The sequence below is a fragment of the Lutra lutra genome, chromosome 2, assembly GCF_902655055.1.
Source record: "Lutra lutra chromosome 2, mLutLut1.2, whole genome shotgun sequence".
Lineage (NCBI taxonomy): Eukaryota > Metazoa > Chordata > Mammalia > Carnivora > Mustelidae > Lutra > Lutra lutra.
The window spans coordinates 108843793-108868321 of record NC_062279.1 but is presented as its reverse complement, the minus strand read 5'-3'; the positions used below and the strand labels follow the sequence as shown (position 1 = coordinate 108868321).

Genomic DNA, 24529 nt, shown 5'->3' with positions numbered 1-24529 from the left:
TATGGTAGGAGGGAAGTGTGGTAAGAACTCCTACAGGCAAACAGTGTTATAACCCCTGTATTTTCATGTGTTTCAAATAAGATGCCTTGAGTTTCAGAGGCCTTTCTGCAAACAATACAAAATTATAGGTTTTTCACCAATAGGTTTGCTTTTATTGGTTGTATGTTCTCCTGCAGTTTACTGTATATTCGAATGCCTTGTACTTTTTTTTTTTTTTAAGTAAAAGAGAATCTTCAGTAAAATATAGATGCAGCCTTATTTACTGGATCTTCTTAAATTTATCAAATGAAGAGCAAAGGGTAAAGAAAAAAGAAAATCCAATGCATACTGTTTCTTTGGCAAGTTTAATCCACTTGGACAAGTATTCTTTGAATGCAATCTTAAATTCTTAATGATCATTCTTTCTTCTCTGGCATAACCTCATCTTAGTCTTACTGTTCACAGTACAAAATTTGAGTTATATAGTTTCAAACAGTGTAGCTTTTCTTTTGCATTCCTGAAGTACCTGTGACCTAAACCATCAGGAAAGTCATTGTCCCTTCTACGTCTAACCATACAGCTTAGTTAACAGTACCTGGAGTCATTTTTTGATAATACCAAAACAAATTATGGCTCTTCATAATATGAGAGTAATACTATTAAAGACAAAATATCTGATTGTTCCTGGGTTTTCCTTGGAATGAGGATTGTTGAAACACTTAGATGAAAAGAAGTGTCTCCCTTTACCACTTTTATTTAGTTTAATGCCCTAGTCTCTTTTAGTATCATTGTCTATCCCACTGACTGACCATTCTGAAGCAATGTATGCCTTTGACCCTCAAATGTTGTTTCCACAAATAATAGTCATCTCAGTCCAATATAGGACGGACTTTCATTTTCCCTGGCAATTCCTTTATGTTTCTTTAGTGGAATTCAGGGGATTTTCTAAGCAATGTAACCTCTTGTCACTATACTTTGTACTTAAAATAATGTAGACAATTCTGTGAAAATGAGATTTAGCTTGACTCCAGTGTGCTCACACAAAATGTACCACTTAATCTCAAACCTGTATTCAGGAACAGCTGCACGCATGGTACCATTAGCCCTAAATCGCTAAGCAGGGTTACCCAGACTCAACAATTGTCAGAAATACAGGCTGAAGTTAAGTATGATCTTGACCATGCATTTATCTTCTCATCATTCAGGAATGGAAAAGAAATTTTACTATACTTTTAAGTGAGCAAGACTTTTAATGTATATTGTTTTGATGTGACCATCTGTTCACACAGCCAACTCTTGATTATCTGAGGTAAGAGAGCCCAGGAACAGGATGCATTATTCAAATGCATACATAATCCTCATTTAAGCAAAGAGCTTCAGCTTCCGCAAGAAATCATTTACCAGGGAATAATAAAACACAAGAGTTTCTGTTCCTTTTACTTCTCTCGCTTGCCTTCTGGTTGAGATGCCAACGAGCAGTGAGATGGCAGGAAGAGAAAAAATCCTGAAAAATCTGCAAATGGTCAACCCATCCCTGAATCAAGAGTTGACTGAACTGTATAATCTCACCAAAGTTCTTAGAACTAGACAATATTTATATATATGTGTATACATATATATGCAGCAAGTATTCAGTTAGGAACACTTGCCATGTTTTTCTCCAAATACTGTGACTGAGTGACTATTGTTCTATAATGCTATGTGATTTTCCTATGTAGGGTGAACCAGGGCTTCCTGGGCTTCCTGGACTTCCGGGGATAAAGGTAAATACTGTACTGACAGTCTCAGTTTCATAGAATTGTAACTGTGAAAGTCACAGAAATCAAAGGAAAATAGGAAAAAAATGAAAAGTAAAAATACAATGCTATCCTTTAAATTCTCTCCAGCCATCTCAATCAATTAAAATTTTTTAGAAGATTTTATGTATTTATTTGACAGAGAGCAAGACAGCTAGAAAGGGAACACAAGCAGGGGGAGTGGGAGCGGGAGCGGGAACGGGAGAAGCAGGCCTCCCGGGAACGGGAGAAGCAGGCCTCCCGCCAAGCAGGCAGCCTGATGCAGGGTTTGATCCCAAGGTCCTGGGATCATGACCCAAGCCAAAGGCAGACAATTAATGACTGAGCCACCTAGGTGCCCCACAATCAATTAAATTTTTTAAATCAAGGGGCGCTTGGGTGGCTCAGTCAGTTGGGCATCCAGCTCTTGATCTCCGCTCAGGTCTTGATCTCAGAGTCATGGGTTTGAGGCCCACGTTAGCATTTTTAAATTGAAAACTAGGCACAAGTATTGCTGACATTTGCCATTGCTATCTGGACTATATATTCTACTATTAGAACCTACTATGACCTTGAAAAAAATGTAAGTGCCACAAAGGAATTCTTTAAACTCTAGGATGTCCACTTACACATTTTAATTTTGTTCTTTGCATCCCTTAGACTCTGACTGGAATCAGAGTCTTAACATTTCCATAAATCGAACATTTAGGCAGCTGTTTTTGTAATTCATTCGTTAAAACAATCGCTCTAAAATAGCTTCTGCTTCCACTTCCTGTCAATAACTCTCACTGCAAAGGACAAGTCAGATGACTAAACTCTCCTGTACCATATATTATTTCCATAAACTTTGTGTGTATCTTTTGAAATAACTGCTAAAAGCTTAGTTTGAAAACAATGTTTTCCATGTTTTAAAACCATCTAAAAATGTTAGGAAACATACATTTTTTTAATTGCTTAAAATTTTTCACAGGGCAACCGACATGCTTAAAGTTCTATTGCCTTAGCAGTAGCGAGTCTCTAAGATCTGATTTCTAAAGCTGAAAAGCTTTAAAGTTGTTTCTAGAACCATTTGATATAGTAACATAATGCAAGTATATTTTTCCTTACATTATTCTCATAAACTTTGAATCAATGTTTAGTGTGCGTTAGACCATTTTAAAATGACTAATCCTAGTTTCAGTGTATGGGCTATGTATACTGTTTGATGAAGGTTGTGTTTGAAGTACGGTACATGAAATAATATGGCTTCAGAATAAAACAAGATAAATTACTGAGTTCCCCAGACATCATATGGTATTATATATTTTATGACTTTATTTGGTATAAGTAACAGACATGAAAACTGTGTTTTCAGGCTGGCAGTCAGAAATTTCTGCTTTTTCTTTGATGTTTCCAGATTGGTATCATGGACATTCAGATATGTCCTTTTATTTTTGTCTTTGGCTTCCTCAGCGAAAAAGTACACTGTAGGAGAACAGCTTACTAAAAGGTCAAAGTCTTTTACTTACCACTTGCTATTTAGCAAAATAATTAAATATGTGATTTCATATTGTAGAGCTAATTTATGGAAGGTTCCTTAGTAATTCCCACACATTAAAAAAAGATCCTTTTACAAATGACTGGGAGATCATAGATTTCTAAAACAAATTTAAGGAAATTATTAAAATTTTAATTTATTTTAGTCTTATTTTAAATAATAATTTATAATTTATTTATAAATTTTATTATAAGTTATAAGTGCATTTATTTATATTTATATTATTTATTATTATTAAATTTATTTATAAGTACATTTATAAATTATTTTAAATGATAATTAAAATAATTATTTAATTCAACATGAGTTAAAAAGAACCTGGTTGCATTATATATAAGACGGAAGGCACTGGAAAGGAGGGACATTTGGGAAGGGCTAGGGGAGGGTTTCCTATAGTGCTTTACTCCTAAGTTAGCAAGGCTGTGCTTCCAATGGTCACTGGTGAAGCACGAACTCCAGCCCTGCATTGAAATGCGCTTGAGGATGAGGCACTGTCTTGGTGGGAAAGAGTATGTAAGGGTGAAGTTGTTGGGGTTTTTCCCTCCAAGACGAACAAAAACCAATTTGAATTACTCTATTTCTTATCGTTACCTCTTATTCATTTTATGTCTTCCACCACGAAAAATAGCCCATGGCAATTTCCCTAATCATATGTGAACTAGTCGAAAGGTTTGAACTTTTTCAAATTGGGAAGAGTGTTGGTGATTTGCCACCTCCAGTAAATGCTTTTATTCCAAGGGTCCTAAGACATGGCCAGAAGTATTTTGTTAGGATCATATAGCTGATATTTGCCTTGGTTTTTTAAACCTTGAGTGTGACTGTTGTGACAAGAAGCTGTCAATTGACAAAACCTTTTTATCCTTCACTGGAGATACTTTTCTATGCAATTATCAAATATTGTTGGGGAATTACTCAGTACTTGATTTAAATCACAGATTTTGTAATTAGCTTTGTCTTCTCGCTCTAGTTCAGGATGTGAGCAATGTTCTTTCTTTATAATATGGTAGGTGCTCAGAATACAGAAGTCCTCTTGTGAAGGAGATAATTTAAGAACACATAGACATTAGCAGGCATTGGATATTTATAAATGTAGAGTTACATGTTTATAACTTTACAATATAGCTTCATTGCCTGAGATGTTCTTTATTCCTCCAATATGCCTTGCCTCTACTCAGTTGCTAACCACAGGATAGTTAATCGTGATTTCATAGTTTGAATGAGTAACAATATTTAAAAGATGAAACCACATGTATGGATTTAGAACGTGTGGTAGCAAGAACTGTGTGATAGTTCATGCTTCGGAAATACTTCCTGTTGCTATTCATCCCCTTCTTATCTTCTGGTACTACAGAGAGCATGCAAATGCCATCCATTATTTCCAAGACATTGAGGAAACCAGCCATGACATACCAGGGAAGCTTTGATTTGCCACCTGTTGCTCTCAGGGAATGGTGGGGAACTTAATGAGCACCCAGTGCCTTCCACACAGCTCTCAGGAAATGAGCAAAGTGCCTAAATACAGACAGTACACTCATCTATCTATCACCTCAGAGTCCCACTCAGAGAGAAGTGCTGATACCTTGGGCATACATAATAAAAGTCACCAACAACAGGCATAACTTAATTTCAAACTATTCTTAAGCTTCCTGCACAAGTATTAGAAAGTTCTCTCACCATGTGGAAGACATTTGGAATTCCTATTTCATGCATTCATGGTTCATATCATGTCAAGATGTTCAACTGGGAAAATTAAATTATGCACAATGTACCATGCAGACATTGATCTTCTGGAATAAGATTTGAGCTCACAAAATGATTTTTATAAATAAGACTTCAAATATGTTTTTCATGAGTGAAACTTTTGAGTAACTAGCTTTTCTGATATCACATAAAAGGGTAAGATCTGATGTTCCTATTTTTAAAATTTTTTTCTCTCCACACTTATTTTGAAAAACATAAATACATTACTTACCCCTCTTATGATTACATTACCCTAGTAATGAAGCAATATAGAGCAGTGAGCAAGAAACCTGACTTTAGAACCAGACCACCAGTGTGCGGGTCCTGGTTCTACCCCTCACCATGACATTGGGCAAGTTACAATAATCTCCCTGTTCTCCGGTTTCCTTATAAAATGAGAATCATTGTTGTATATAACTCAGAGAGTTGTGTATATTAAGTGAATTAATATATGTGTAGCTCCTAAAATATTGCCAAGCGGATAGTAAATATCAAAAAATATTAGCTATTACTCTTTTTTTCTCTTAGGGCAACTCAGAATATTGGAGACATGGTTTATGTACTTGTTCAATCTAATCTTTCCTCATGTGAGTTATTTTAGCCTGGAGAACATAAAGCCATTTGCATTCTGTAGAATTAATAGAGGTAAATTCTGAAAACTCCTTTGCAGTGATGGATGAATGTTACCTTTAAGAACTGTAAGAAACCTAGTTTTCTTGAAACATCACAGTATTCTCCTTTTCCTATAACTCAAATACATTCCAGGAACAAAGGATGAAGGAATGCAAACTTCTGGGCATAAGGCATGGTACTGTTAAAACTCCTCTTCCTATGCTGTTCCCAAGAGAACCTGGACATGTAATGAGGAAATCTTCCTAGGCCCCAGTCATAGTGTTGCCTAGACCTAGACAGTTTTTTACAAATATGGGTTTTCAATGCTTGCTTCCCTCCTTTCAACAGAGACCACTAGTTTATCTCATCATATTCAGAAAGTAAATTGGGAAAAATTTATATAACACAGTAAAATTAATAGAGTCGGGAAACATAATACAGTAAAAAATACATAATGAAAAAAGCATTTAGGTGGCAAAAAAATCTTAAGTATTTTCCCTCAAACTTGATAGTTTTCTTCTGGTTTCCACATTAGTGAAAATTTGACATTCAGATTAAGAATTCAAGGATTGGGAGGGTAAGAGACAGTAACCAGTTCTTTATACCTCATTATATGAAATCATCTTTGACACCAAATCATGGAAAGGCTAAGTTTTTCAGGTGGCAGGAACATTTAGGTCGGCCTTCTTAGGATTAATTACATTGTTCAATAATCTAATAGAAATTTACCATCCAAATTCACTGGCAATGAGGTTCTTTCCTCAGAAACATCAAATCACATTTTAAAAACAGTAGAGGAAAGTTTCTGGAAGTAACATAGGGTGTGAAATGTATTCCTAAAAGAAAAAAGAAAAGGAAGAAATACTGGTTAAAAGGATAAGATTGTGTTATTGTTACTTGTAATTATTTCCTGCCTGCCCAGAGTCTGTGTCTGAGCAGCTGAGTAGTTTAAGAATCCAGTTAGGAAACTCACGCAACCAGAAATCAGAGATTTTTAGCAGCCATAATGAAACCTCCAATAAATATACTGAATGTGTTTTCATGATGTAATCCTGTTAAGAAGAAAAAAAAAAGCAGAAAGGTATGTTTTCTGAGTCTTAAATAAACCTGCTATTGCAGTTCATTTTCATCATATCACCAAGATGTTTTAATTTATACTCAAATTTTGTCCCTAAGGGAAATAGTGTTTCAGGGACAGACTCTACTTTTTCATTCTTTTTTTCCCCCTCAATAATTTTACAAATCAATCACTACAAAAACTAGCTGCCTGGACGTTCTTATTACAACAAATGTTCTTGCTGTAATCCTCAGAAGCAGGTATCATGCTGACTTGAATTCTAATTAGCCTTTAAGCAAGAAGGATATTGTATGGCTAATGCATTCAGTGTCAAGACACATTAATCAAAATTATTGGTGATGCTGTAGCGCCCAGGCAAATCAGCACATATTTTTCAAGCCCTATTGTACTATTTTTTGGGCAATGAAAATTGGATCTGCTTGGGAGTAATAACTATCATGGAAAACATGACTTGGTTTAAGCTGGTGTGTTAGAGGCTTTTTTAGACAGGTTAAAAAAATAATATCTTTTACTGCTTTAATTGATAATGACATAAAAATAAAACAAATGTTAATAAATGAAAAACCAGAGATTTTTCTGTGGGCAAGAGCTAATCAGTTAAGACTTTCTGGTCACTATTCCATTTAACAGACGGTAAGTTCTGGATGTTTATAGGGAAACACCCAGGGAGACATTGCTGTGTGAATGAAGCCATCTCTTCCTTTTTTATCTTGACCAATAATCCCATCTATGTATTTGTTGACTCTTCTCACCTATGTCTAGGACATCCTTTTTGTAAATTTGATAGAAGAGTATTCAGTACACTGTTCCAATAGCCGTTTAAAAAATAAAAGAAGGTGATCTCAAATGCTTTCTTGCTATGTATTAAATGTGGGTTTGAAGGAAATCAGTCTGAATTTTATTACTGAATTCTAAAACTTAATGAGACCTTTGTTGGTTATTGTTAGATTTCAGAAAGGTCATGTTAGGGAATCTTCTACCTTTCCTTTGCCTTGTTGTAATATAGAAGGCCAGTTTTTGTTGCCTTTCTTGTTGTAAAAGACATTAATTGTTTGCATTGTTTTGGGGTATTTTGTTTTGTCATAGGTGTTTTGTGTGTAGGAGGGACCTTTGTAAGAATACACAGAATCTAAGCTATCTCATTAGGCTACTTAAAATTTTTAAAAGTAATAAAAGTGGCTTCGGTCAAAAATCTTATCTTTTTTGCATCTTTTTTAATCTTGTTGAGTGAACAGATGCTGCCTACCTACAGCTTAATTTTCCTGTTTATGCATACATTGCCAATGTAAGAAAGAAAGTTGAGTGGATAGAAAGAGAAAAAGAAAGAGAGATCTAATATTAACACGCTCATTAGCAAGGAAACTTTTTGGTGCAAAAACAGGAATTGTTCAAATATAGTACTTACTAGCTACCGTGACTTATTTTCGTTGAGCTTCGTACTGCAAGGTCAAGGTTGTGGCTGCTGAAATGGTTAGCTAAGTTGGAAAGGTCAACGTGAGACAATTAGGCCCTCCAAAGTTGGTCGTGTGAAGACACATCCTTGATCTCAGCTAGAACTATTCTCTGTAGACTTGGTTCTGCATCTTTATGTGCCCTGGCTGCTTAAAGCTTCCATTGAAATTAGCAACTTGTGTCCGATTTTCAGATAGGACTGCTGACTGCTGTTGGCTGCAGCTCCCAGCAATGTACTACTAGACTTTTACTATGTTATATGCTAAATAAATAGCATTTCTTTGGCCAACCCAAATCCCAGTCTACTTGCCAAAACCACAGGTACTCTATTATTGATTTTATTCTACCAGTTTAACACAGGGAAATGTTTTACAGTTTTGGTATTGAGACTCGATTTTCAAACTCATAGGTGGGGAGCTAATTCATTAAAGAATAGACAAAGGACAAAACTCATGAAACAACTCAGGAAGAAATCAGATACATCATCCAAGGCAAGAGCAGAAAATTAAACCAAATTTTTCTCCTTCCTCTATTCTGCTTTACTAGAATCATGACTATAGTAGAAAAACCAATTGCTTTTTTTTTTTTTTTTTTTTTGCCACAAAACCATAGATTGTCATGGCCTTTCTCCTAGACATTTTAGGAAGTTGGAACTTTTAATCAGTCCTTGTCAAAGAGGCAAGATTTTTTTTTAAAGATTACATTTACTTAGAGAAATTCAGTAGGTATGACCATTTTCTTCTTTTCCATCCTTACAGGAAAAAAAATTCATTCTTAGTACAACTGTCACTTCTCTACCTTATATACTTCTGCTTTTGCAGTCCTAAAATCTCTTACGGCTGCATATCATCTCATGAAATGATGATATATTCACATGAGAAATTTTAGCACTACTTCTCAGAAGAAGTTGGAGAGGTATTGAGTATAGCCCCGTATAGATTGTAGAGAAACAAAAAGTCACCTTGTATATCACCAATTAGTTGCAGAGATGTTGTAATACTATTACTAACCATAGTAATTATGATGATAGCCAGCATTTTTGAGACTGAAAGATAAAGGCAACAATTATGACAAAAAGTTATTGTTTATTTACTTTATTCTAGTGACAGCATTAAGTGCTTTGCTTGCCCATTATCTGATAAGTCTTGACCAAGCCACCCCTTAAGAACAGTAGTATTTTCCGTTGTTGGGCACCTCAGGATTTCAATTTGCAAATCCAGGCTTTAACTCAATTCTGGACCTTTGTAGCAATGGTTCTCAAAAATTTTGGCCTCAAAACTCCTTTACACACTTAAAAACTAGGATTGAAAGAACTTTCATTTATGTAGGCTTATTATATCTACCGAGGTTTCTTTATTAGAAATTAAAACAGGCATTTTAAAAAATCATTATGTGTTCATTAAATAACATTTTTATGAAATATAATTGAATTTTCTAAAACAAAACAAAAATTAGCAGGAACAGTGCATTGTTATACTTTTTTTTTTTTTTTGGCAAATCTCTTTAATGTCTGGCTTCACAGAAGGTAGCTGGATTGTCATATCTGCGTAGGCATTCAATCTGTTACTATTTGTTGTTTTAGTTGAAGTGTATGAAGAATAACAGCCTCACACAGATATGTCATTGGACAAGGGATGATTATTTTAATAGTCTTTTCATAAAATTATAGATATTCTTCTTCAATACTACTCCAAACTCTACCAATGGTAGTTTATTAAGTGTTAAATGAAATGTGGAATCTGAAACCCTATCAATGAACTTTTTCTACTGTGTACACTAAGAGTAAAGGAAAAAGGTTGAGAACTTCTCGCATTAGCTTAGGAAGTTAAGAAACGACCCGATAAGCTCAAGACTATGAGTAAACTTATTTAAGCATTGTTTACCTCAACAAGTTTCTTTCAAGCCTGAGACAGAAAAGAGACAAATGATTATTTCCTCCCTACTGTGCCAAGATATAGAGAGGATTAAGAAAATGTCTCCAAAGTGGTTGAGAGCTCTGTAATTAAATAAACATAAAAGTGTGATCTTAAAGTTAAGTATGCTATTTTCCCTTTGAATAAATTGAGATAAGAAATGAATACATCAATATGGCAGATGCTTTCTTAGAGTGAAATAAGGTCAAACTAATCATACTCAAAAGTCTTTAAAATTAGCCAACATAGGCAGTGCTAAAATCATCGTGACTGTCAAAGGCGTGGCTAATTGTGTATTTGGAAGTAAAAAATTTCCCCCCTGAACATTCTATTTAAAGGAACTTACTATACTTTCCTCAGGAGAATTTAATGTATATTCTATTTTATAAAAAGAAGAAAAATCACTTTTGTCTGACCACTGAGATCACAAAACCTTATTTATTTATTTGTGAATTTTGAAACTGCATGCTTTATCTTTTTATAAACTAAACACTAACCTGAATAAAAAAATGTTTTTTCAATATTTACTCTTTTTTCTTCTCTTTAACTAGTATGCTTAATGGTGTTCTATTTGTTTTGCTAAATAGTGAGATCAGTTTATTTCTACTTGAAGATATGCAAGAGTCTTTTCTACCTATAAATTTTCAACCTATTAACTCACATTAGATTTTCATGTTAGTAAGTCATTACTAATGATACACATTGACTTTATTACAACTTTTTTCTTGAGGATGGACAGAGAATATTTATGTATTTATATATGAAATTTTACTGGGAAAAACCTCTTACTTGTAAATAAATGTATTCCATGTTATTTTTTTGTTTGTTTAAAATAACAAGTTAAATTCTTTAAGTAGAACGGTCATCAATGATTTCTCTGAGTTTTGTTGATTTTCATTTTAGACCATTAAGGGATCATACAAAAATTATTTGTTTGGAGGTTCCTTTCTGTATGTGTAAGATTATGGGAACAGGTAGAATAGAGTCTCAAAAAGTTCACAAACAATAAACCTAAAGCATTACTTAGCTTCCACATTTTTTTTTTATCTGAAACCAGTACCATGAGCATCAGAGATAAAGATAAATATTTTTGAGTTCTGTATCAATGTGATATATTTTGTGATAGTGATATCCTTTTGTTCCCCACCCAGTACCCAAGGTTTTTTGAGGCATATTTTAAAGATTTTTTTTTTTAATTTGACAGATAGAGATCACAGGTAGGCAGTGAGGCAGGCAGAGAGAGAGAGAGGAGGAAGCGGGCTCCCCGCTGAGCAGAGAGCCTGATGTGGGGCTCGATCCCAGGACCCTGGGATCATGACCTGAGCCGAAGGCAGAGGCTTTAACCCACTGAGCCACCCAGGCGCCCCTTGAGGCATATTTTAAAAAACTAATGTGTTTCCAAATATTTGATGACATTTAAACACTTGTCATAAAACATCCTCTCTGTATCTGCCTGCTCAACTCTAAGTATCAAAAAACAAATGTTGAAATATCACTACATAAAAAAAAATCAAACGTATTAAATAACATTAGCAACTGCTCCAGAAATAATGCAAATGGGGGAGGGTGGAGCAGTAAGTATGGGAACAGAGCCATCACAGTTTTTGCTTTAAAACTTCTTTATAGATTTCAAGAAGTTAGACTCTTACACTTGAGCTCACATTGTTAAAAAGAAAATAAAATTTTATGGATACTGGAGAAAATACGAACACTGGTCTCGGGTGTTTTCTGACACCAACTGTGTGTCCTACAATTCAGTCCTATTGTGACACCAACTATTTAGGGTTGGCATCAGACTCCACAGGTTTTAAGGGCTCAGTCCCACAAAGCTGCCCTCACTTTCAACCTCTGTCTAAAGGACGATCTAGAGGCCCCAATCAGAAATACTGGGTCCCCTGGTTATCTGCACTTCTGACTTGACTCCAGATTTGAGGGTACTAACAACCAACCCACCCTCAACTGCACTGAAGTTGGAAAATTGGCTACAATAACTCACAAAACTCAGGAAAATGCCATGCGATTACAGTTTATTATAAAGATTAAGATGAAGAGTTAGATAGCGTGAGGTCTGAAGAGTGTCGAGCACAGGAGCCTCTGTCCCCATGGAGTTGAGATGTCCCATCCTGCCAGCACCCTGATGTGTTCACCAGCTTGGAGGCTCTCCAATCCCTACTGTTTAAAGATTTTTATAGAGGTTCCATTACATAAGCATGATTGATTAAAGCATTAACCATTGGTGACTGAACTCAATTGCCAGCCCCTCTGCCCTCTCTGGGGATGGTGAGAGGAGTTCCAACTTTAACACTCCCCTCCGGAAGCTATCTAGGAACCCATCAGGTACATCTGAAAGAGGTTTGTTGTGAATAACAAAAGTTACTCCTTTTATTCCTTATCACTCAGGAAATTAAGGGTTCTAGAAACTCTGTGCAAGGAACCAGGAACAAGACCATATATATATATATATATATATATATATATATATATTTTATTATATCACAACTGGGTTTCCTCCATGTAGTAGGGAAGAGGTTATGGAGGTATAGCAAAGAGAGATATTTTTCCTTACATGCTGAACACTTCTGAATCTCCTCCCTAGCCACACCTATATATCAGATGTCTATTGTTGCCTACCACATTACCCCCAAAACTAACAACAAAAATTACCTCACAGTTTTGGAAGAAAGGGAATTCGAGCACAACTCAGATGGTGGCCTCTGGCTCAGTGTCTCCCACAAGGATGCAGTCAAACTGTCAGCCAGGACTGTGGTTTCATCTGAAGACTCTGATGGGGTGGACATCTGTTCTCAAGCTCACACACATGGTTGTGGGCAGAACTTGGGCCTCACCATGTCGGCTTCCCATGGGGCTGCTCAGAGCATGACTGCTTGCTTTCCCCAAAGTATGTGATCCAAGTGAGAGAGAACAAGAAAGGGCCACAGAGATGGAAGCCACAGTCTTTTTATAACTTGGTCTCTGAAGTGATATTCCATTACTTCTGCCAATATAGTCTGTTCATTAGAAATGAGTAAGTCAGTCCAATCTACACTTTAGCAGAGGCGGATGACACAAGGGTGTGAATACTCAGGAGGTGGGATCATTGAGGCCTGTCTTAGAGGCCACCTACCATATCCACCCTAACATAGTGGATCTGAATTTGGTAAATGATAAGAAATGGAGGACAACAGATGCCAAAGAACTTTGTAAAGACGGGGGGTGGGGCATTAAGGAAAGTCAATAGAAAATTAGCAGTGTTTAGAAAACTATTTAATTGAACATCACGTGCCAATAAATGTTAAAGAAATCAAGCCAATGGAATACATTATTCACTCTATTTAAACATTACTCTCTATGAAAATAGTGATTATAAGGAAAAATCAAACTTAAACACTTAGAAAATGTATGTGGTACTCTGTTTCAACAGATTTAGTGGATTGACTTTTTCATATATATAAGGATTTCAGTATTTTAAAATTTTTTACATTAACCCTATTTGAGATTTGTGACTAACAGTATTAATGTATTTCCTCTGAAATCACTCCAGAAAATTCTTCCTTTCCTTGTGGGTGTGTAAGACCACGTGGTTGATTGTTGCTACATCAAATTAGATGTCCTGCTCCATTAAGTGGGACTCGTGTGTACCTAATTTTCCATGGAAGATGACCGTATGATATAAAACAGATGAAGTGTATCTCAGTGGAGATGGTGCTTACGGTTATAACATTGATGTAAGATTCCATGGGATAGGTGTTTGGAGCACATACTTCTGCATGCATTGAAACTAAATAACTTCCTCAATATTAGAAATAAGAGGTTTTCCTGATTGTTCTTTAAGGAAAAAGAGGTAGCCGGTCAGTAAACTACCAATGTATCTTCCTAAGTGCAATTGTTAGAGAGTATGACTTGATGTGGTTAAATGAGGAAACCCTGACAGATGACTGCAGGAGGGTAGCTAACTCTTCTTTACAACGCCATACCATTGAACATACACATTTCTGAGGAATGTACCTCAGTCCTGAAATTTTTGGAAATAGGTACTCCATATCCTTCTGAAAACACTCGAATGCTTTTGCACATGTGTATTCCGTATTTCGAATGGTGACAATAGAGTGGATTTGAAATGCATAACTTAGTGTTTGTGTGAACTTGATATATTTTCATTAATAAAACCTAGTGTGTTTTTAAAAAAAATAAAAAATAAAAAAATAAAAAATAAAAACTTTTTCAAGTTTCTCCAAAACTTTGCTAAGAGTATTTTCACTGACCAAAACCGATTCTGATTGCTTTGATACTCAGTAGCTGGGTCTCAGCAGGAAAGCTGCATACAATCAAAGGGGCAAAATCCCGGTAAAAGTAAATCAGTTTAACTTTACTTATTTACTGCCAAATGAATAACAATCTCATATGCCTATCCTTTTTAAAGGGAGAACCAGGTTTCATTGGTCCTCAAGGAGAACCAGGCTTACCAGGGTTACCAGGAACAAAGGTTAGTGGTGTTTTTCCTTCCTTTATTTCTGAAATATTTTGTCATATATTTTTAGTCCATTGTGTTGAAAGAAGTGTGGAGTGACTTTATTGTTTAGGTGACCAGATATTTTTGCCTAACAGAGAATGAAATTACCTATCACCTATTATGAACATTTCTGATGGGAATACCACATTAAATAGAGTCATAAGAAGTTAATTCCAGAAAGCCTCAGGTTAGACAATAGGATAATGAAATATATTAGTTGCTCCTGTTTTCCCCCAAATTGTTCCTAAGTAGATATGATGCTGTTTATCTCCTGACTATAAGAAAAAGTGGGGGAATTCTGATGAGAAGAAATAGAATTCATTAACTTCTGCCCCTTTTCACCAATTTTAGGACATACTTGTTAATCAAACATTATTACTATCCACCCTCACTCCCTTAATTTCAAAGGCAAGTACAAAAAAAAAAAAAAAACAAAAAAAACAAAGGCAAGTACTGATGTCATATAGATTCCTAAGTGTCTCATTTCAAAAGGATCTATCCTGAATAATGTCTACAGAAAGATCCTGTAATGAAAACCATGTCATAATCTTCCACTTGGCAATTCTAGAGAGGGCCCTAAAAGCAAAATATTTATGCCACCATATAAAAAATTACATTGCTGTGGATGTAGTTGGACCCATAGTTCTCTTTTTATCTACTCAGTAAGACATAAAAAGGTATAGCTCTGAAGATGGAACTTTACTCATGACAGATTCATGAATCAAAGGGGCAAAATTAGATCAAACTGCATTCTTTTATTTTTAAGCCGTAGAAGTCTTTGCCTCAATGTGTATCGCATTCACCAGAAATTAGCCAGGATGGTTTCTAAGAGCTAGGGAAATATGTTCATGGTCTGTTTTGACAGAGGAGTCCTCATTTCCGCTGATCAAGAGAAAACAACTCTAATCCTAGTAAATGGAAACTATGTGTGGCCTAAGGGGGACTGAAACTCAGTTGAATTTACCCAAAATTCTGTTTTCTCAAGCAATTTCTTTTTCACATAATAAGCTGTCAGGCTTATTAACAAAACATGAAGAATGCCTCTTTTAGCCTGAACAGATTCACGCGAGTAATGTGTTTTCTGGAATAAAGACTGAGGAAGCAAGAGAATAATGAGGATTCCATGTTCATATGAGAACTGTCGTGCTTATTCAGACGTGCTGCCTCAAAGCCAGGTAAAGAAAGAAGCCAGCCTCATAGGTCAGCACAAAGGAGTAGAAAACTTGGTCAATGCCAGAGAGAACCAGGTGTGAACTAGATCTTTAAATGTTTGTGGCGTTCTGTTTGTTGAAAAGGGGGAAGTAGAAGAAACACAGGTTGTAGGCAATGGAGTTCATCCCTAAGTATCATTTCTTCAGTTCACTGATTTTCAACTACTCTGTAGTTTCAGGTCACCTGACAGGTTCATTTAGTAGAGCATGAGACTCTCGATCTCAGGGTTCTGAATTCGAGCCCCATGTTGGGTATAGAGATTACTTAAAAGTAAAATCTTTAAACTACTCTGGAATTGGAGCTCCTGGGTGGTTCATTCAGTTTAGTGCCTGCCTTGGGCCCAGGTCATGATGTCAGGGTCCTGGGATCAAACTCCATATTGGGCTTCCTGCTCAGAGGGAAGCCTGCTTCTTCCTCTCCTCCCCACTCGTGCTATCTCTTGCCATCTCTGTTACTATTTCTGTCTGTCTGTCTGTCTCTCTCTCAAGTAAATAAATAAAGTCTTTTAAAAAATAAATAAATAAACTACTCTGGGGTTTCAAAAAAAATTCAGATGTAAATCCACAAAATCAACATTGATTCCTTCTCATGAAGAACCCAGGTACTTCTTTGAATTTTAACAGGTACTGCTTTGAATTCCCAATAAAAGTAAAGAACATACTGTACTTGTTTTGTATTTCCACAAGAAGGGATGTGGGCAGGAAATTTGTTTTATTAACAATATTTTAACAATTATATTAACAATATGAGTAATTTTCAGCTGAATTGACCAATATGAATTTGGTATTATAATAGAAAAGTCATGTTTATTTAAAATTCTGTCTTAGATGAACAGTGGCCTTTTTCCAGTTGTGTAGGCAAGTCTGGATTTGTACCACTAAATTCAGATTTAAAAAATAAACTAACCCTGCATATTTTATCTCCAACATAATGAAGAGAGATTGTAAGGAAGGAAGATGTATAATGGTATCTCAAAATCTGTTCGTATGCACTGCTGTATCCTCAGCATCTATATCAGCCTAAAGAAATGAAGTTTTATTATGAATAACTCAGAATACTTTGAATAAAATGTTTATTCATTAATTCAGCACATTTTTTTTGCCAGACATTTTTCTAATATTTGAGGATGAACAGTAAACGCAACAAAAAGTCTCTACTCTCCTGAAGCTTACATTCCAGTATGTGTTAGACAGAGGTGGAAGGAGAGATGGAAGTAGACACATAAATAGTATAATTCCATAGGGTAACAAGCAGCTAATGTGGAACATTGTGACAAAAAGTAATTCTAGGTAAAGATATATATGCTTGACTCCTGTAGTATGCTAGAGATAAATTTTTTTCTCAGGTTTTTTGCTTTTCTTTAAAATAAGTTTCTAACTACTATTTTAGAACTCTTCTGCAAAATATTTAAAGAAAGACTAAATATGGTACACTTTTTAAAAATTAAAATTCCGTATACCAGTGGAGGCCCTTCTGTCTCTAATCCCTGGAAAATTCCTTCTAGAAGATCTCTTCCATTTCTTCCACCCAGACAAGTCCCTTGCCTTTCTCCCAGGTTCTCCATTTTCACATTCTTTTCAGTTCATGCTGAAGAACCTGCTGAGTCTTCTTTAATCCTTCCCCTAATCTATCCCACCTCCCCCGCAAAACCCCACTGTGGGCATGATACAGATAAAGATCTTGGAATTTAGAATCCTGAATCACCCAGAACAGATCCAATGCTAGTTTATTCTCCTTTCCATGATGAATCAGTTCCCTCAGTGAGGAGGGTGACTTTTCACTCATAAACATGCCATCACCAGTCTGAATTCCAAACCTGTTTGATTGTTGCAATTCTACCCATCATGCAGGAAGCCGTCACTCTCTACTCTGTGCTCAGGAATGGAAAATGACATGGTCTTCCTGGGGAGCAATTTGGCAAGCTTTTCAAATGTTTGTACATTTTGACCCAGCAAGTTCCCAACGAGGAATTTATCCTAAGAAAATGATCAGATATGTGCAAAAGATTTACATACAGAAACATTTATGCAGAAGTTGAGTATTGAGCACAATCAGTTTTATATCACAGCTCTCCCCCTTTATTTTTTTTTAAAGATTTTATTTATTTTTTTTGACAGACAGAGATCACAAGTAGGCAGAGAGACAGGCAGAGAGAGAGGAGGAAGCAGGCTCCCTGCTGAGCAGAGAGCCCGATGCAGGGCTCGATCCCAGAAACCTGGGATCATGACCTGAGCCGAAGGCAGAGGCTTTAACCCACTGAGCCACCCAGGCGCCCCAGCTCTCCCACTTTAAAAGCTTTGTGATTTTTGGCCATGTTACTTAACCTCCCTGAGCTTCATTCAGTCTGCTCATCTGTAAGACTCTGGGAACCAGTACCTTTCTCCTTTGTCCCAAGGATTAAATAAGACAATGCATGTGAAGTGTTTTAGGCAGCTGCTGGACTCATCAAAAGCACAGTCATAAACAACAATAGTTATAAAATACACCATATCCATCCTTTAGGACATGGCTCGATCTCACCTCCAGCTAGCCAATCTGGACCGTTCAAGACCCTATGGGATTTCCTCTTCTCTCACATGTTAGCCTTACATTACTCCTTAATTCTGAACTATATTGCTTATGTGGATCTTGTCTGTCTAACCAGATCATTAGCTCCTTGAGAGCAGTGACCATGTTCATTCTTCATAGAGCTATGAAAATAGTCAAAAGCTGTAACACCTATGTATGTTGCACCATTCTGAGCACTTTGTCTTTATACTTTTCTTCACATTACAGAGAAAACTGACTTTCTCAGAACTTAACTAATTTGTCCCAAAACATAGAACTGGTGAATAACAGAGCCCAGATTAACGTCTAAGATGTTGGATTACAAAAGCTGACACTTAGCCACTTGGCCATGCTTCCCCCCTGGCAGATCTTAAAAAGTTGCCACAGAACGAAAACTGTGTCCATGTCTGTCTTGAAATATAATGATGCTCTTATCAATTCCCTTTAAAGGTCTTCCATTTACCAACATAGATATCAGATAAGCATTACCAAACCATTTCCCTATGTATAAAATAGAAATGATAATACAAACACTGAATAATTGTTTTGATTATTAAATGAAATAATCTATGTTGAAATTAGTACAGTGCAGGATACGTGGTAAATAAGTGGTAACTCTGCACTTTCCTTCATTTTATTGAATTCACTTGTTAATCTATAGGGACCAACCCAGGGGTGGGGGTGAAGGAGGAATTGCCATTTACTTGTTTTGTATTTTGCGACAGGGTGAACGTGGGGAGACAGGGCCTCCTGGAAGAGGTGAGCGAGGGGAGCCTGGAGCCCCTGGACCAAAGGTCAGTAATTCTTGCATTGGAAGATAGCTTTCTTTGGTTTGGAAATGTGTCCTACTTACTTTAGAATATGAAACTAAAATATAGTTCCTTACCAGGTATTAAAACAGCAAAAATCATAATTTATTGAAATGCACAGTTTGGTTCTTTTTGAAAGGACTTTTACGATTCAACTTTTCTAGTCTGTTCTATCCAGTAAACAAATCTAATAACACATCCAAACGTAAAGGGGAAGGTGCAGTCATATTAACATGTTGTCACTCGGTGCGTATTAAAACTTACTGAGAAAAATGTTTATATGTGATGTGTTAGTTTCTGTGGTAACTTGAAGGTGTAGAACACTCTGAAAATATCAGAGCTAGGGATTTATTTCACTGTTCAGTCTTTATTCCTCTAAACTTCCTGCAAACTAATATGGTAACACTTTATTCTAATAATCCATCCTGGAGACACAGGAAATGGTTTTGTCTTTGATGAAAAAGAAATTTATGCCAACACTGTTGAGACTAATGAGGATTATTCACAGAACTCTTCCCATCCAGTGATGGGTGGGCAGTCTTCAGAATTATAATGGAATGAAGGTGGTGGCGAGACCAGAGAATGAGCTAATGATATGGTGATAACTACTTAAGCTTTGTATTATGATATCCAAAATTACATAGAGCCATATATTGAAACAGTTATAATAAAGTGTTTCCATTTTTCTTCATTATTCTAAGTCACTGCTAATTTCCTTTTTCTGTTCTTATCTCCTCTGTCATTTCTCTTTTCCATTTTCATATTCTTCCATAATAGGGCAAACAAGGTGAATCAGGAGCTAGAGGCCCAAAGGGGTCAAAGGTCAGTAACCATTTTAATGTCACATGACACCTTCAAGAGCTGTGCCTTTTGCCTCTTCCACAGAGAATCATGTTTTAAATTCTCACACACTGGGATCACAATATTTTCATCCCTGTGATACTATCTCAAAACAATTAATTTGTTTTATCTTGTTTTAGTGTGTTCTTGTGTTTCAGACTACTATTTAAGAGAAGTTGTATTTCCTGTTTCGTGAGAATAGCTTCTTTGGGTGAAAAAAAAGATTTTATTTAATTTACATTATGTAGGGTATGATCTTATTTATTTCCTGGCAGTCTTTATGATAAATGTTCAAATTATACTTTGCGTTTAAGTTAGCTGATTCCCTCCATGGCATTAAAATTTCACCACCTATTAAAATTCTTTCATTTATCATGCTTTTTATAATATTTGCCATAATCTAATACTGTAAGCAAAATCATGTTATTTAAGATGTTATCAGCTAATAACATGAAAAAAATGGGTAAAAAATGAGAAAAACAGAGAGTGGAAATCATTAATTCTCTATTCATAGCAAATTTAATTATTATGGTCAATGTTATTAGTATAATGTGGATAGAAAAAAATGAAAAACCCTTTTCCTGCTTACTTTCATTGGTCCAATCCATTTTATGAAATATGTAGAGAGACATATTAAAAGGCTTTGAATTCCAACTAGGAAAAGAATATGACAAATTTAGGGCTGTCTTAAAGAACTTTCAAGTCTACACAGGTTCAAATCTCTTCTCCAAAGATTCTCTTTAGACTTATGAGAATTTTGAGTGCTCTTGGAGGGATGCCTGTGTGGTTTGATGCTTGGGCCATTCCTGGTTTCTCTCCAGGTTGGGTAGTAACACCATGAATGGAACTTTAGTGATTTTACATATTGCATTTTAAAAACAAAGCTGGTTTCCCCCTACCCCCAACCTTCAGCCCTGCCAACCTGCTCTGGTTAGCTCTGTCCACTTCAGCACCTTCTGAGTGTTAAAAGGCCTGTATCTCTAGACTTTTCCTTAGATCTTCATCATCATCAAAGAGCAGCCTCACTGATCACTTTTCCCTTCTAAACCTCCCTAGACTGAGCTCTCCATTCTTTCCCTATCCAGATTTTCTACACACCTTTCTTTTTTTTTTTTTCCCCTCAGAAAACAGACAACCCAGTGATTGGCTCTGTTTTCCTTTGCCCCAAATCTCTTCATATAAAAACAAAAGTATGGCTCAGTCTGAGAGGTAAAAGCTTACTTTGGGTATCATAGAAACCACTTGCCTTCCTTTTGAAAATCTCTAGTAAGAGAGTTTCTGTATTCCAAGATACTCTGTCATCTGAAAGGGGGATTTACAGTGCATCTTAAGGAAGCATTTGCTATGTCCCTGGTTATTGTTCTTCAAGCTGTTATTTCCATGTCAGAAGTTCATATCGGAGGTGCTTCTGCATAGTTTAAATATATCCTTAGATTTGAGATATTTCTGGACCATTGGCCCCACTACTAATTGAGTCTTTTCTTTTTTCCCTGGGGCAAGGGTGATCGTGGAGAGAAAGGGGACTCTGGAGCCCTGGGACCAAGGGTGAGTAAATTTTTCATTTAAGTTTTTGTCCCCTCCAAGCCCAGATTCAACTCATATATCCATGTGGCTTTTCACAAGGCACCTGGACTAATATTACCCAATAATAGCACTGGAGGTGGACTACCGATGATTTCTGCTGCTCCCCTTTTATCTTTTTCTTTTTTTTTTTTATTTGAGTCAACTGGAACAATGAGTGTATAGAGTCTAACACGTAAAATAAGCTCACAAGAAAAGCTCTAAAGAACATTTTCTCTCTACTTTCCCTCTGCTAACTGAGCAATAGCAAGCCCATAACCATCCAGCTAATAGAATTTTCCATTTTTCAATTAAGCCAATTATAAGGAAAGCAATAGCCCATATTTTCTAAGCCTTTTTTAAGACAGGCAGGGAATTAGGACATGACTAATGGAAATTCGGTGGCAGAACTAATGAGTGCAGTAGACATCTTATATCTGTTCCCTATTTGGTTTAATTTTAATGAAATTCTGTTCCTACTGAACAAGCCAAGCATTTCCTACAGAACAGTGTTCTAATAAGGAAACAATCGATTAGATGTTAGAAGAATAAGAAGAGATTAGGGGTTGCTTTAATAAGTATTGTTAAAGCCAACAAAATGTTGCAAGTCAAATCAGATTAGCCTATATTTTATAATTTTCAGAAAGCAGTTTCAGAGATTGAATTATCTCTCTTTTTTAAAAAAATCAAGTTTCATATCTTTAATCTATAGGACACCAAAAGCATTTGTCATCTTTGCAATAAGGACGAAATTTGAGGATAATTATTCTGAAGTGCAATTGAGTCCTACAACAGAACGGCTGGTCAGAAAGAGCTGCATGTTGCTATTTTTGTTTCTGCCACAGTTCCCTGTACAGGCTAGCTTAACTTCCATGATTTTCCCGTGGTTGGTTTTCTTCACAGGGTCCACCTGGTCAAAAGGGAGATCAGGGAGCCACCGAGATCATAGACTATAATGGCAACCTCCACGAAGCCTTGCAGGTAAGTGACTGTCACCAACCCTGACAGTGACACCAATGAACACCCGTGTAATATGTGTAAATATCAGCTCCCATGCCCCTCATTCCACGATTCCAGAGGGCTCCACTTGCTCAAAGCACACCTTCTTCCTGAGCCCATCCCCTTCTCCATGCCCCAGTGTGTGTTCTTAGCATATTTCTTAGCGTATTTCCATCATTCCTTTTCTTTCCCTTCTGTCTTTGGATACACTTTAGTGTTTAGTTGTATCTGGTTTAAACCTTGTGCTTATTTCGCCACTTTGTCTCCTTGCTTCAAAAGCAAGCCTAGCAGAGCAATTAAGAGCCCTGTGGCTTTAGAGTCAGAGCTGCCTGGGTGCCAATCTCTTGCTTACTAAGTGCATGGGTGAGGGCAAGTTATTTAACTTCTCTGTGCCTCAGTGTCCTCATCTGCAAAATGAAGATAGTAGCACCTGTCTCAAGAGTTGTTATGAGAAATATATATCTAAATACATATTACACACTTAAAGCAGTGCCTGGCACATACTAAGTCCTCTTTAGGTATTTCTTACTACTGCTACCATTCATAATATAATGGACTACCAGAGAGAAATACCTATAGAGTAAAAGTCCATAGACCATGTAGCTTGTCTCCATCATCTTTGCTTTCTCTTCATCCCTTTCTTTAAAATGTTAATTAATTTTTTTCAAGTGTTCCAGAATTCATTGTTTATGCACCACACCCAGTGCTCCATGCAATACGTGCCCTAATACCCACCACCAGGCTCACCCAACTCCCATCCCCTCCCCTCCAAAACCCTCAGTTTATTTCTCAGAGTCTTTTTTTTTTTTATGCTTGGCTTCCTCCATTTTAGCCTATATCAATATTCTGTTAAAACTTCTCTTAAAAGGCCATCAGTGACCTCTAGGTCAAGCCTATTGTTCTCCTCACCCTTGATTTTCTGTGACATTTCTACTAAACCACCTTGTTTTTGAAACTTTTTCTTTCTCGTTTTTCTAATCCTCTACTCTCATTTCTTCTAGTTTTCTTCTTTGATAGATCCATTCTCTGTTAGTATTTCCAGTTTCTCTGTCATCCCCTAATTTTTGGTATCCTCAAGTCTCTGATCTTTTCATGGTTCAGTCACTCTCTGTGTTCTGTGTTGTGGCTTCCAAATCTTTCACCTCTGGGTCCGTGCTGTGGGTACCTCCAGCTATCTAAGAATATTTCCACTAGGTATTCACCATTGCCCTATCAATTCCTACCAACTCACACAATTATACTGGTCACTTTTCCCACCAATCAAATGATTCCTTTTTTTTTTTTTTAAGATTTTATTTATTTATTTGACAGACAGAGATCACAAGTAGACAGAGAGGCAGGCAGAGAGAGAGAGGCAAGCAGGCTCCCTGCTGAGCAGAGAGCCCGATGCGGGACTCGATCCCAGGACCCTGAGATCATGACCTGAGCCAAAGGCAGCGGCTTAACCCACTGAGCCACCCAGACGCCCAAATGATTCCTTTTTTTAACTAATCATTATCTTTTAGTGATCCTGTAATTCTTTGACTGTCTTGAGGTAGAAACTTTAGAGTCATTTTCAACTATTGTTACTCCTTCATCCTTTACATCTCACCACATGTGGTCATTTCATTTCTTGAAGTGCCTCCTAAGGTTGCCTCATTCTCTCTGCATTCCCAGCTTGGTCCATATCTTATTTGTTTCAGGGCTAACATTGCAATAGGCCTTTGACCAATTCTTCTAATCCTAGTGCCCTTTCTAACCCATCCTGCATATCACTCTAAGACTAATTTTCCTAAACTGTCACTTTTTTGATGGCTCTAATCTGTTCAGAAACTCCAATGACCCCCTTACCTACTCTATCTAGCCTGACCTTCATCAGACTTTCAAAGCTCTCTAATCCTGCCTTTCCTATATAGAATTTTCCATTTCTCCACAGCACAGATTTTCCCCAAGAGTGGTCATATTTACCATATCAATAAAAATCACC

General features: G+C 36.5%; 1 protein-coding gene and 1 long non-coding RNA gene across 7 annotated transcripts in view; one reads left to right on the top strand and one right to left on the bottom strand.

Moving 5' to 3' along the window:
* The window catches only part of COL25A1 (collagen type XXV alpha 1 chain), a 456257-nt gene that overhangs the window by 391913 nt on the left and 39815 nt on the right, over positions 1 to 24529 (top strand). For 3 of the 5 annotated variants that reach the window (XM_047718185.1, XM_047718182.1, XM_047718183.1), the window contains exons 18-23: positions 1698 to 1742; positions 14507 to 14569; positions 19081 to 19149; positions 19942 to 19986; positions 21505 to 21549; positions 22468 to 22545. In XM_047718185.1, coding sequence (XP_047574141.1) covers positions 1698 to 1742; positions 14507 to 14569; positions 19081 to 19149; positions 19942 to 19986; positions 21505 to 21549; positions 22468 to 22545 — 345 coding nt within the window. The remainder of the gene's footprint in view (positions 1 to 1697; positions 1743 to 14506; positions 14570 to 19080; positions 19150 to 19941; positions 19987 to 21504; positions 21550 to 22467; positions 22546 to 24529) is intronic. The other 2 variants (XM_047718187.1, XM_047718186.1) reach the window with 2 other exon arrangements.
* The window catches only part of LOC125093272 (uncharacterized), a 55125-nt gene that overhangs the window by 1225 nt on the left and 29371 nt on the right, over positions 1 to 24529 (bottom strand). For both annotated transcript variants that reach the window (XR_007125193.1, XR_007125192.1), the window contains one exon: positions 6541 to 6695. This is a non-coding gene — a long non-coding RNA (uncharacterized LOC125093272). The remainder of the gene's footprint in view (positions 1 to 6540; positions 6696 to 24529) is intronic.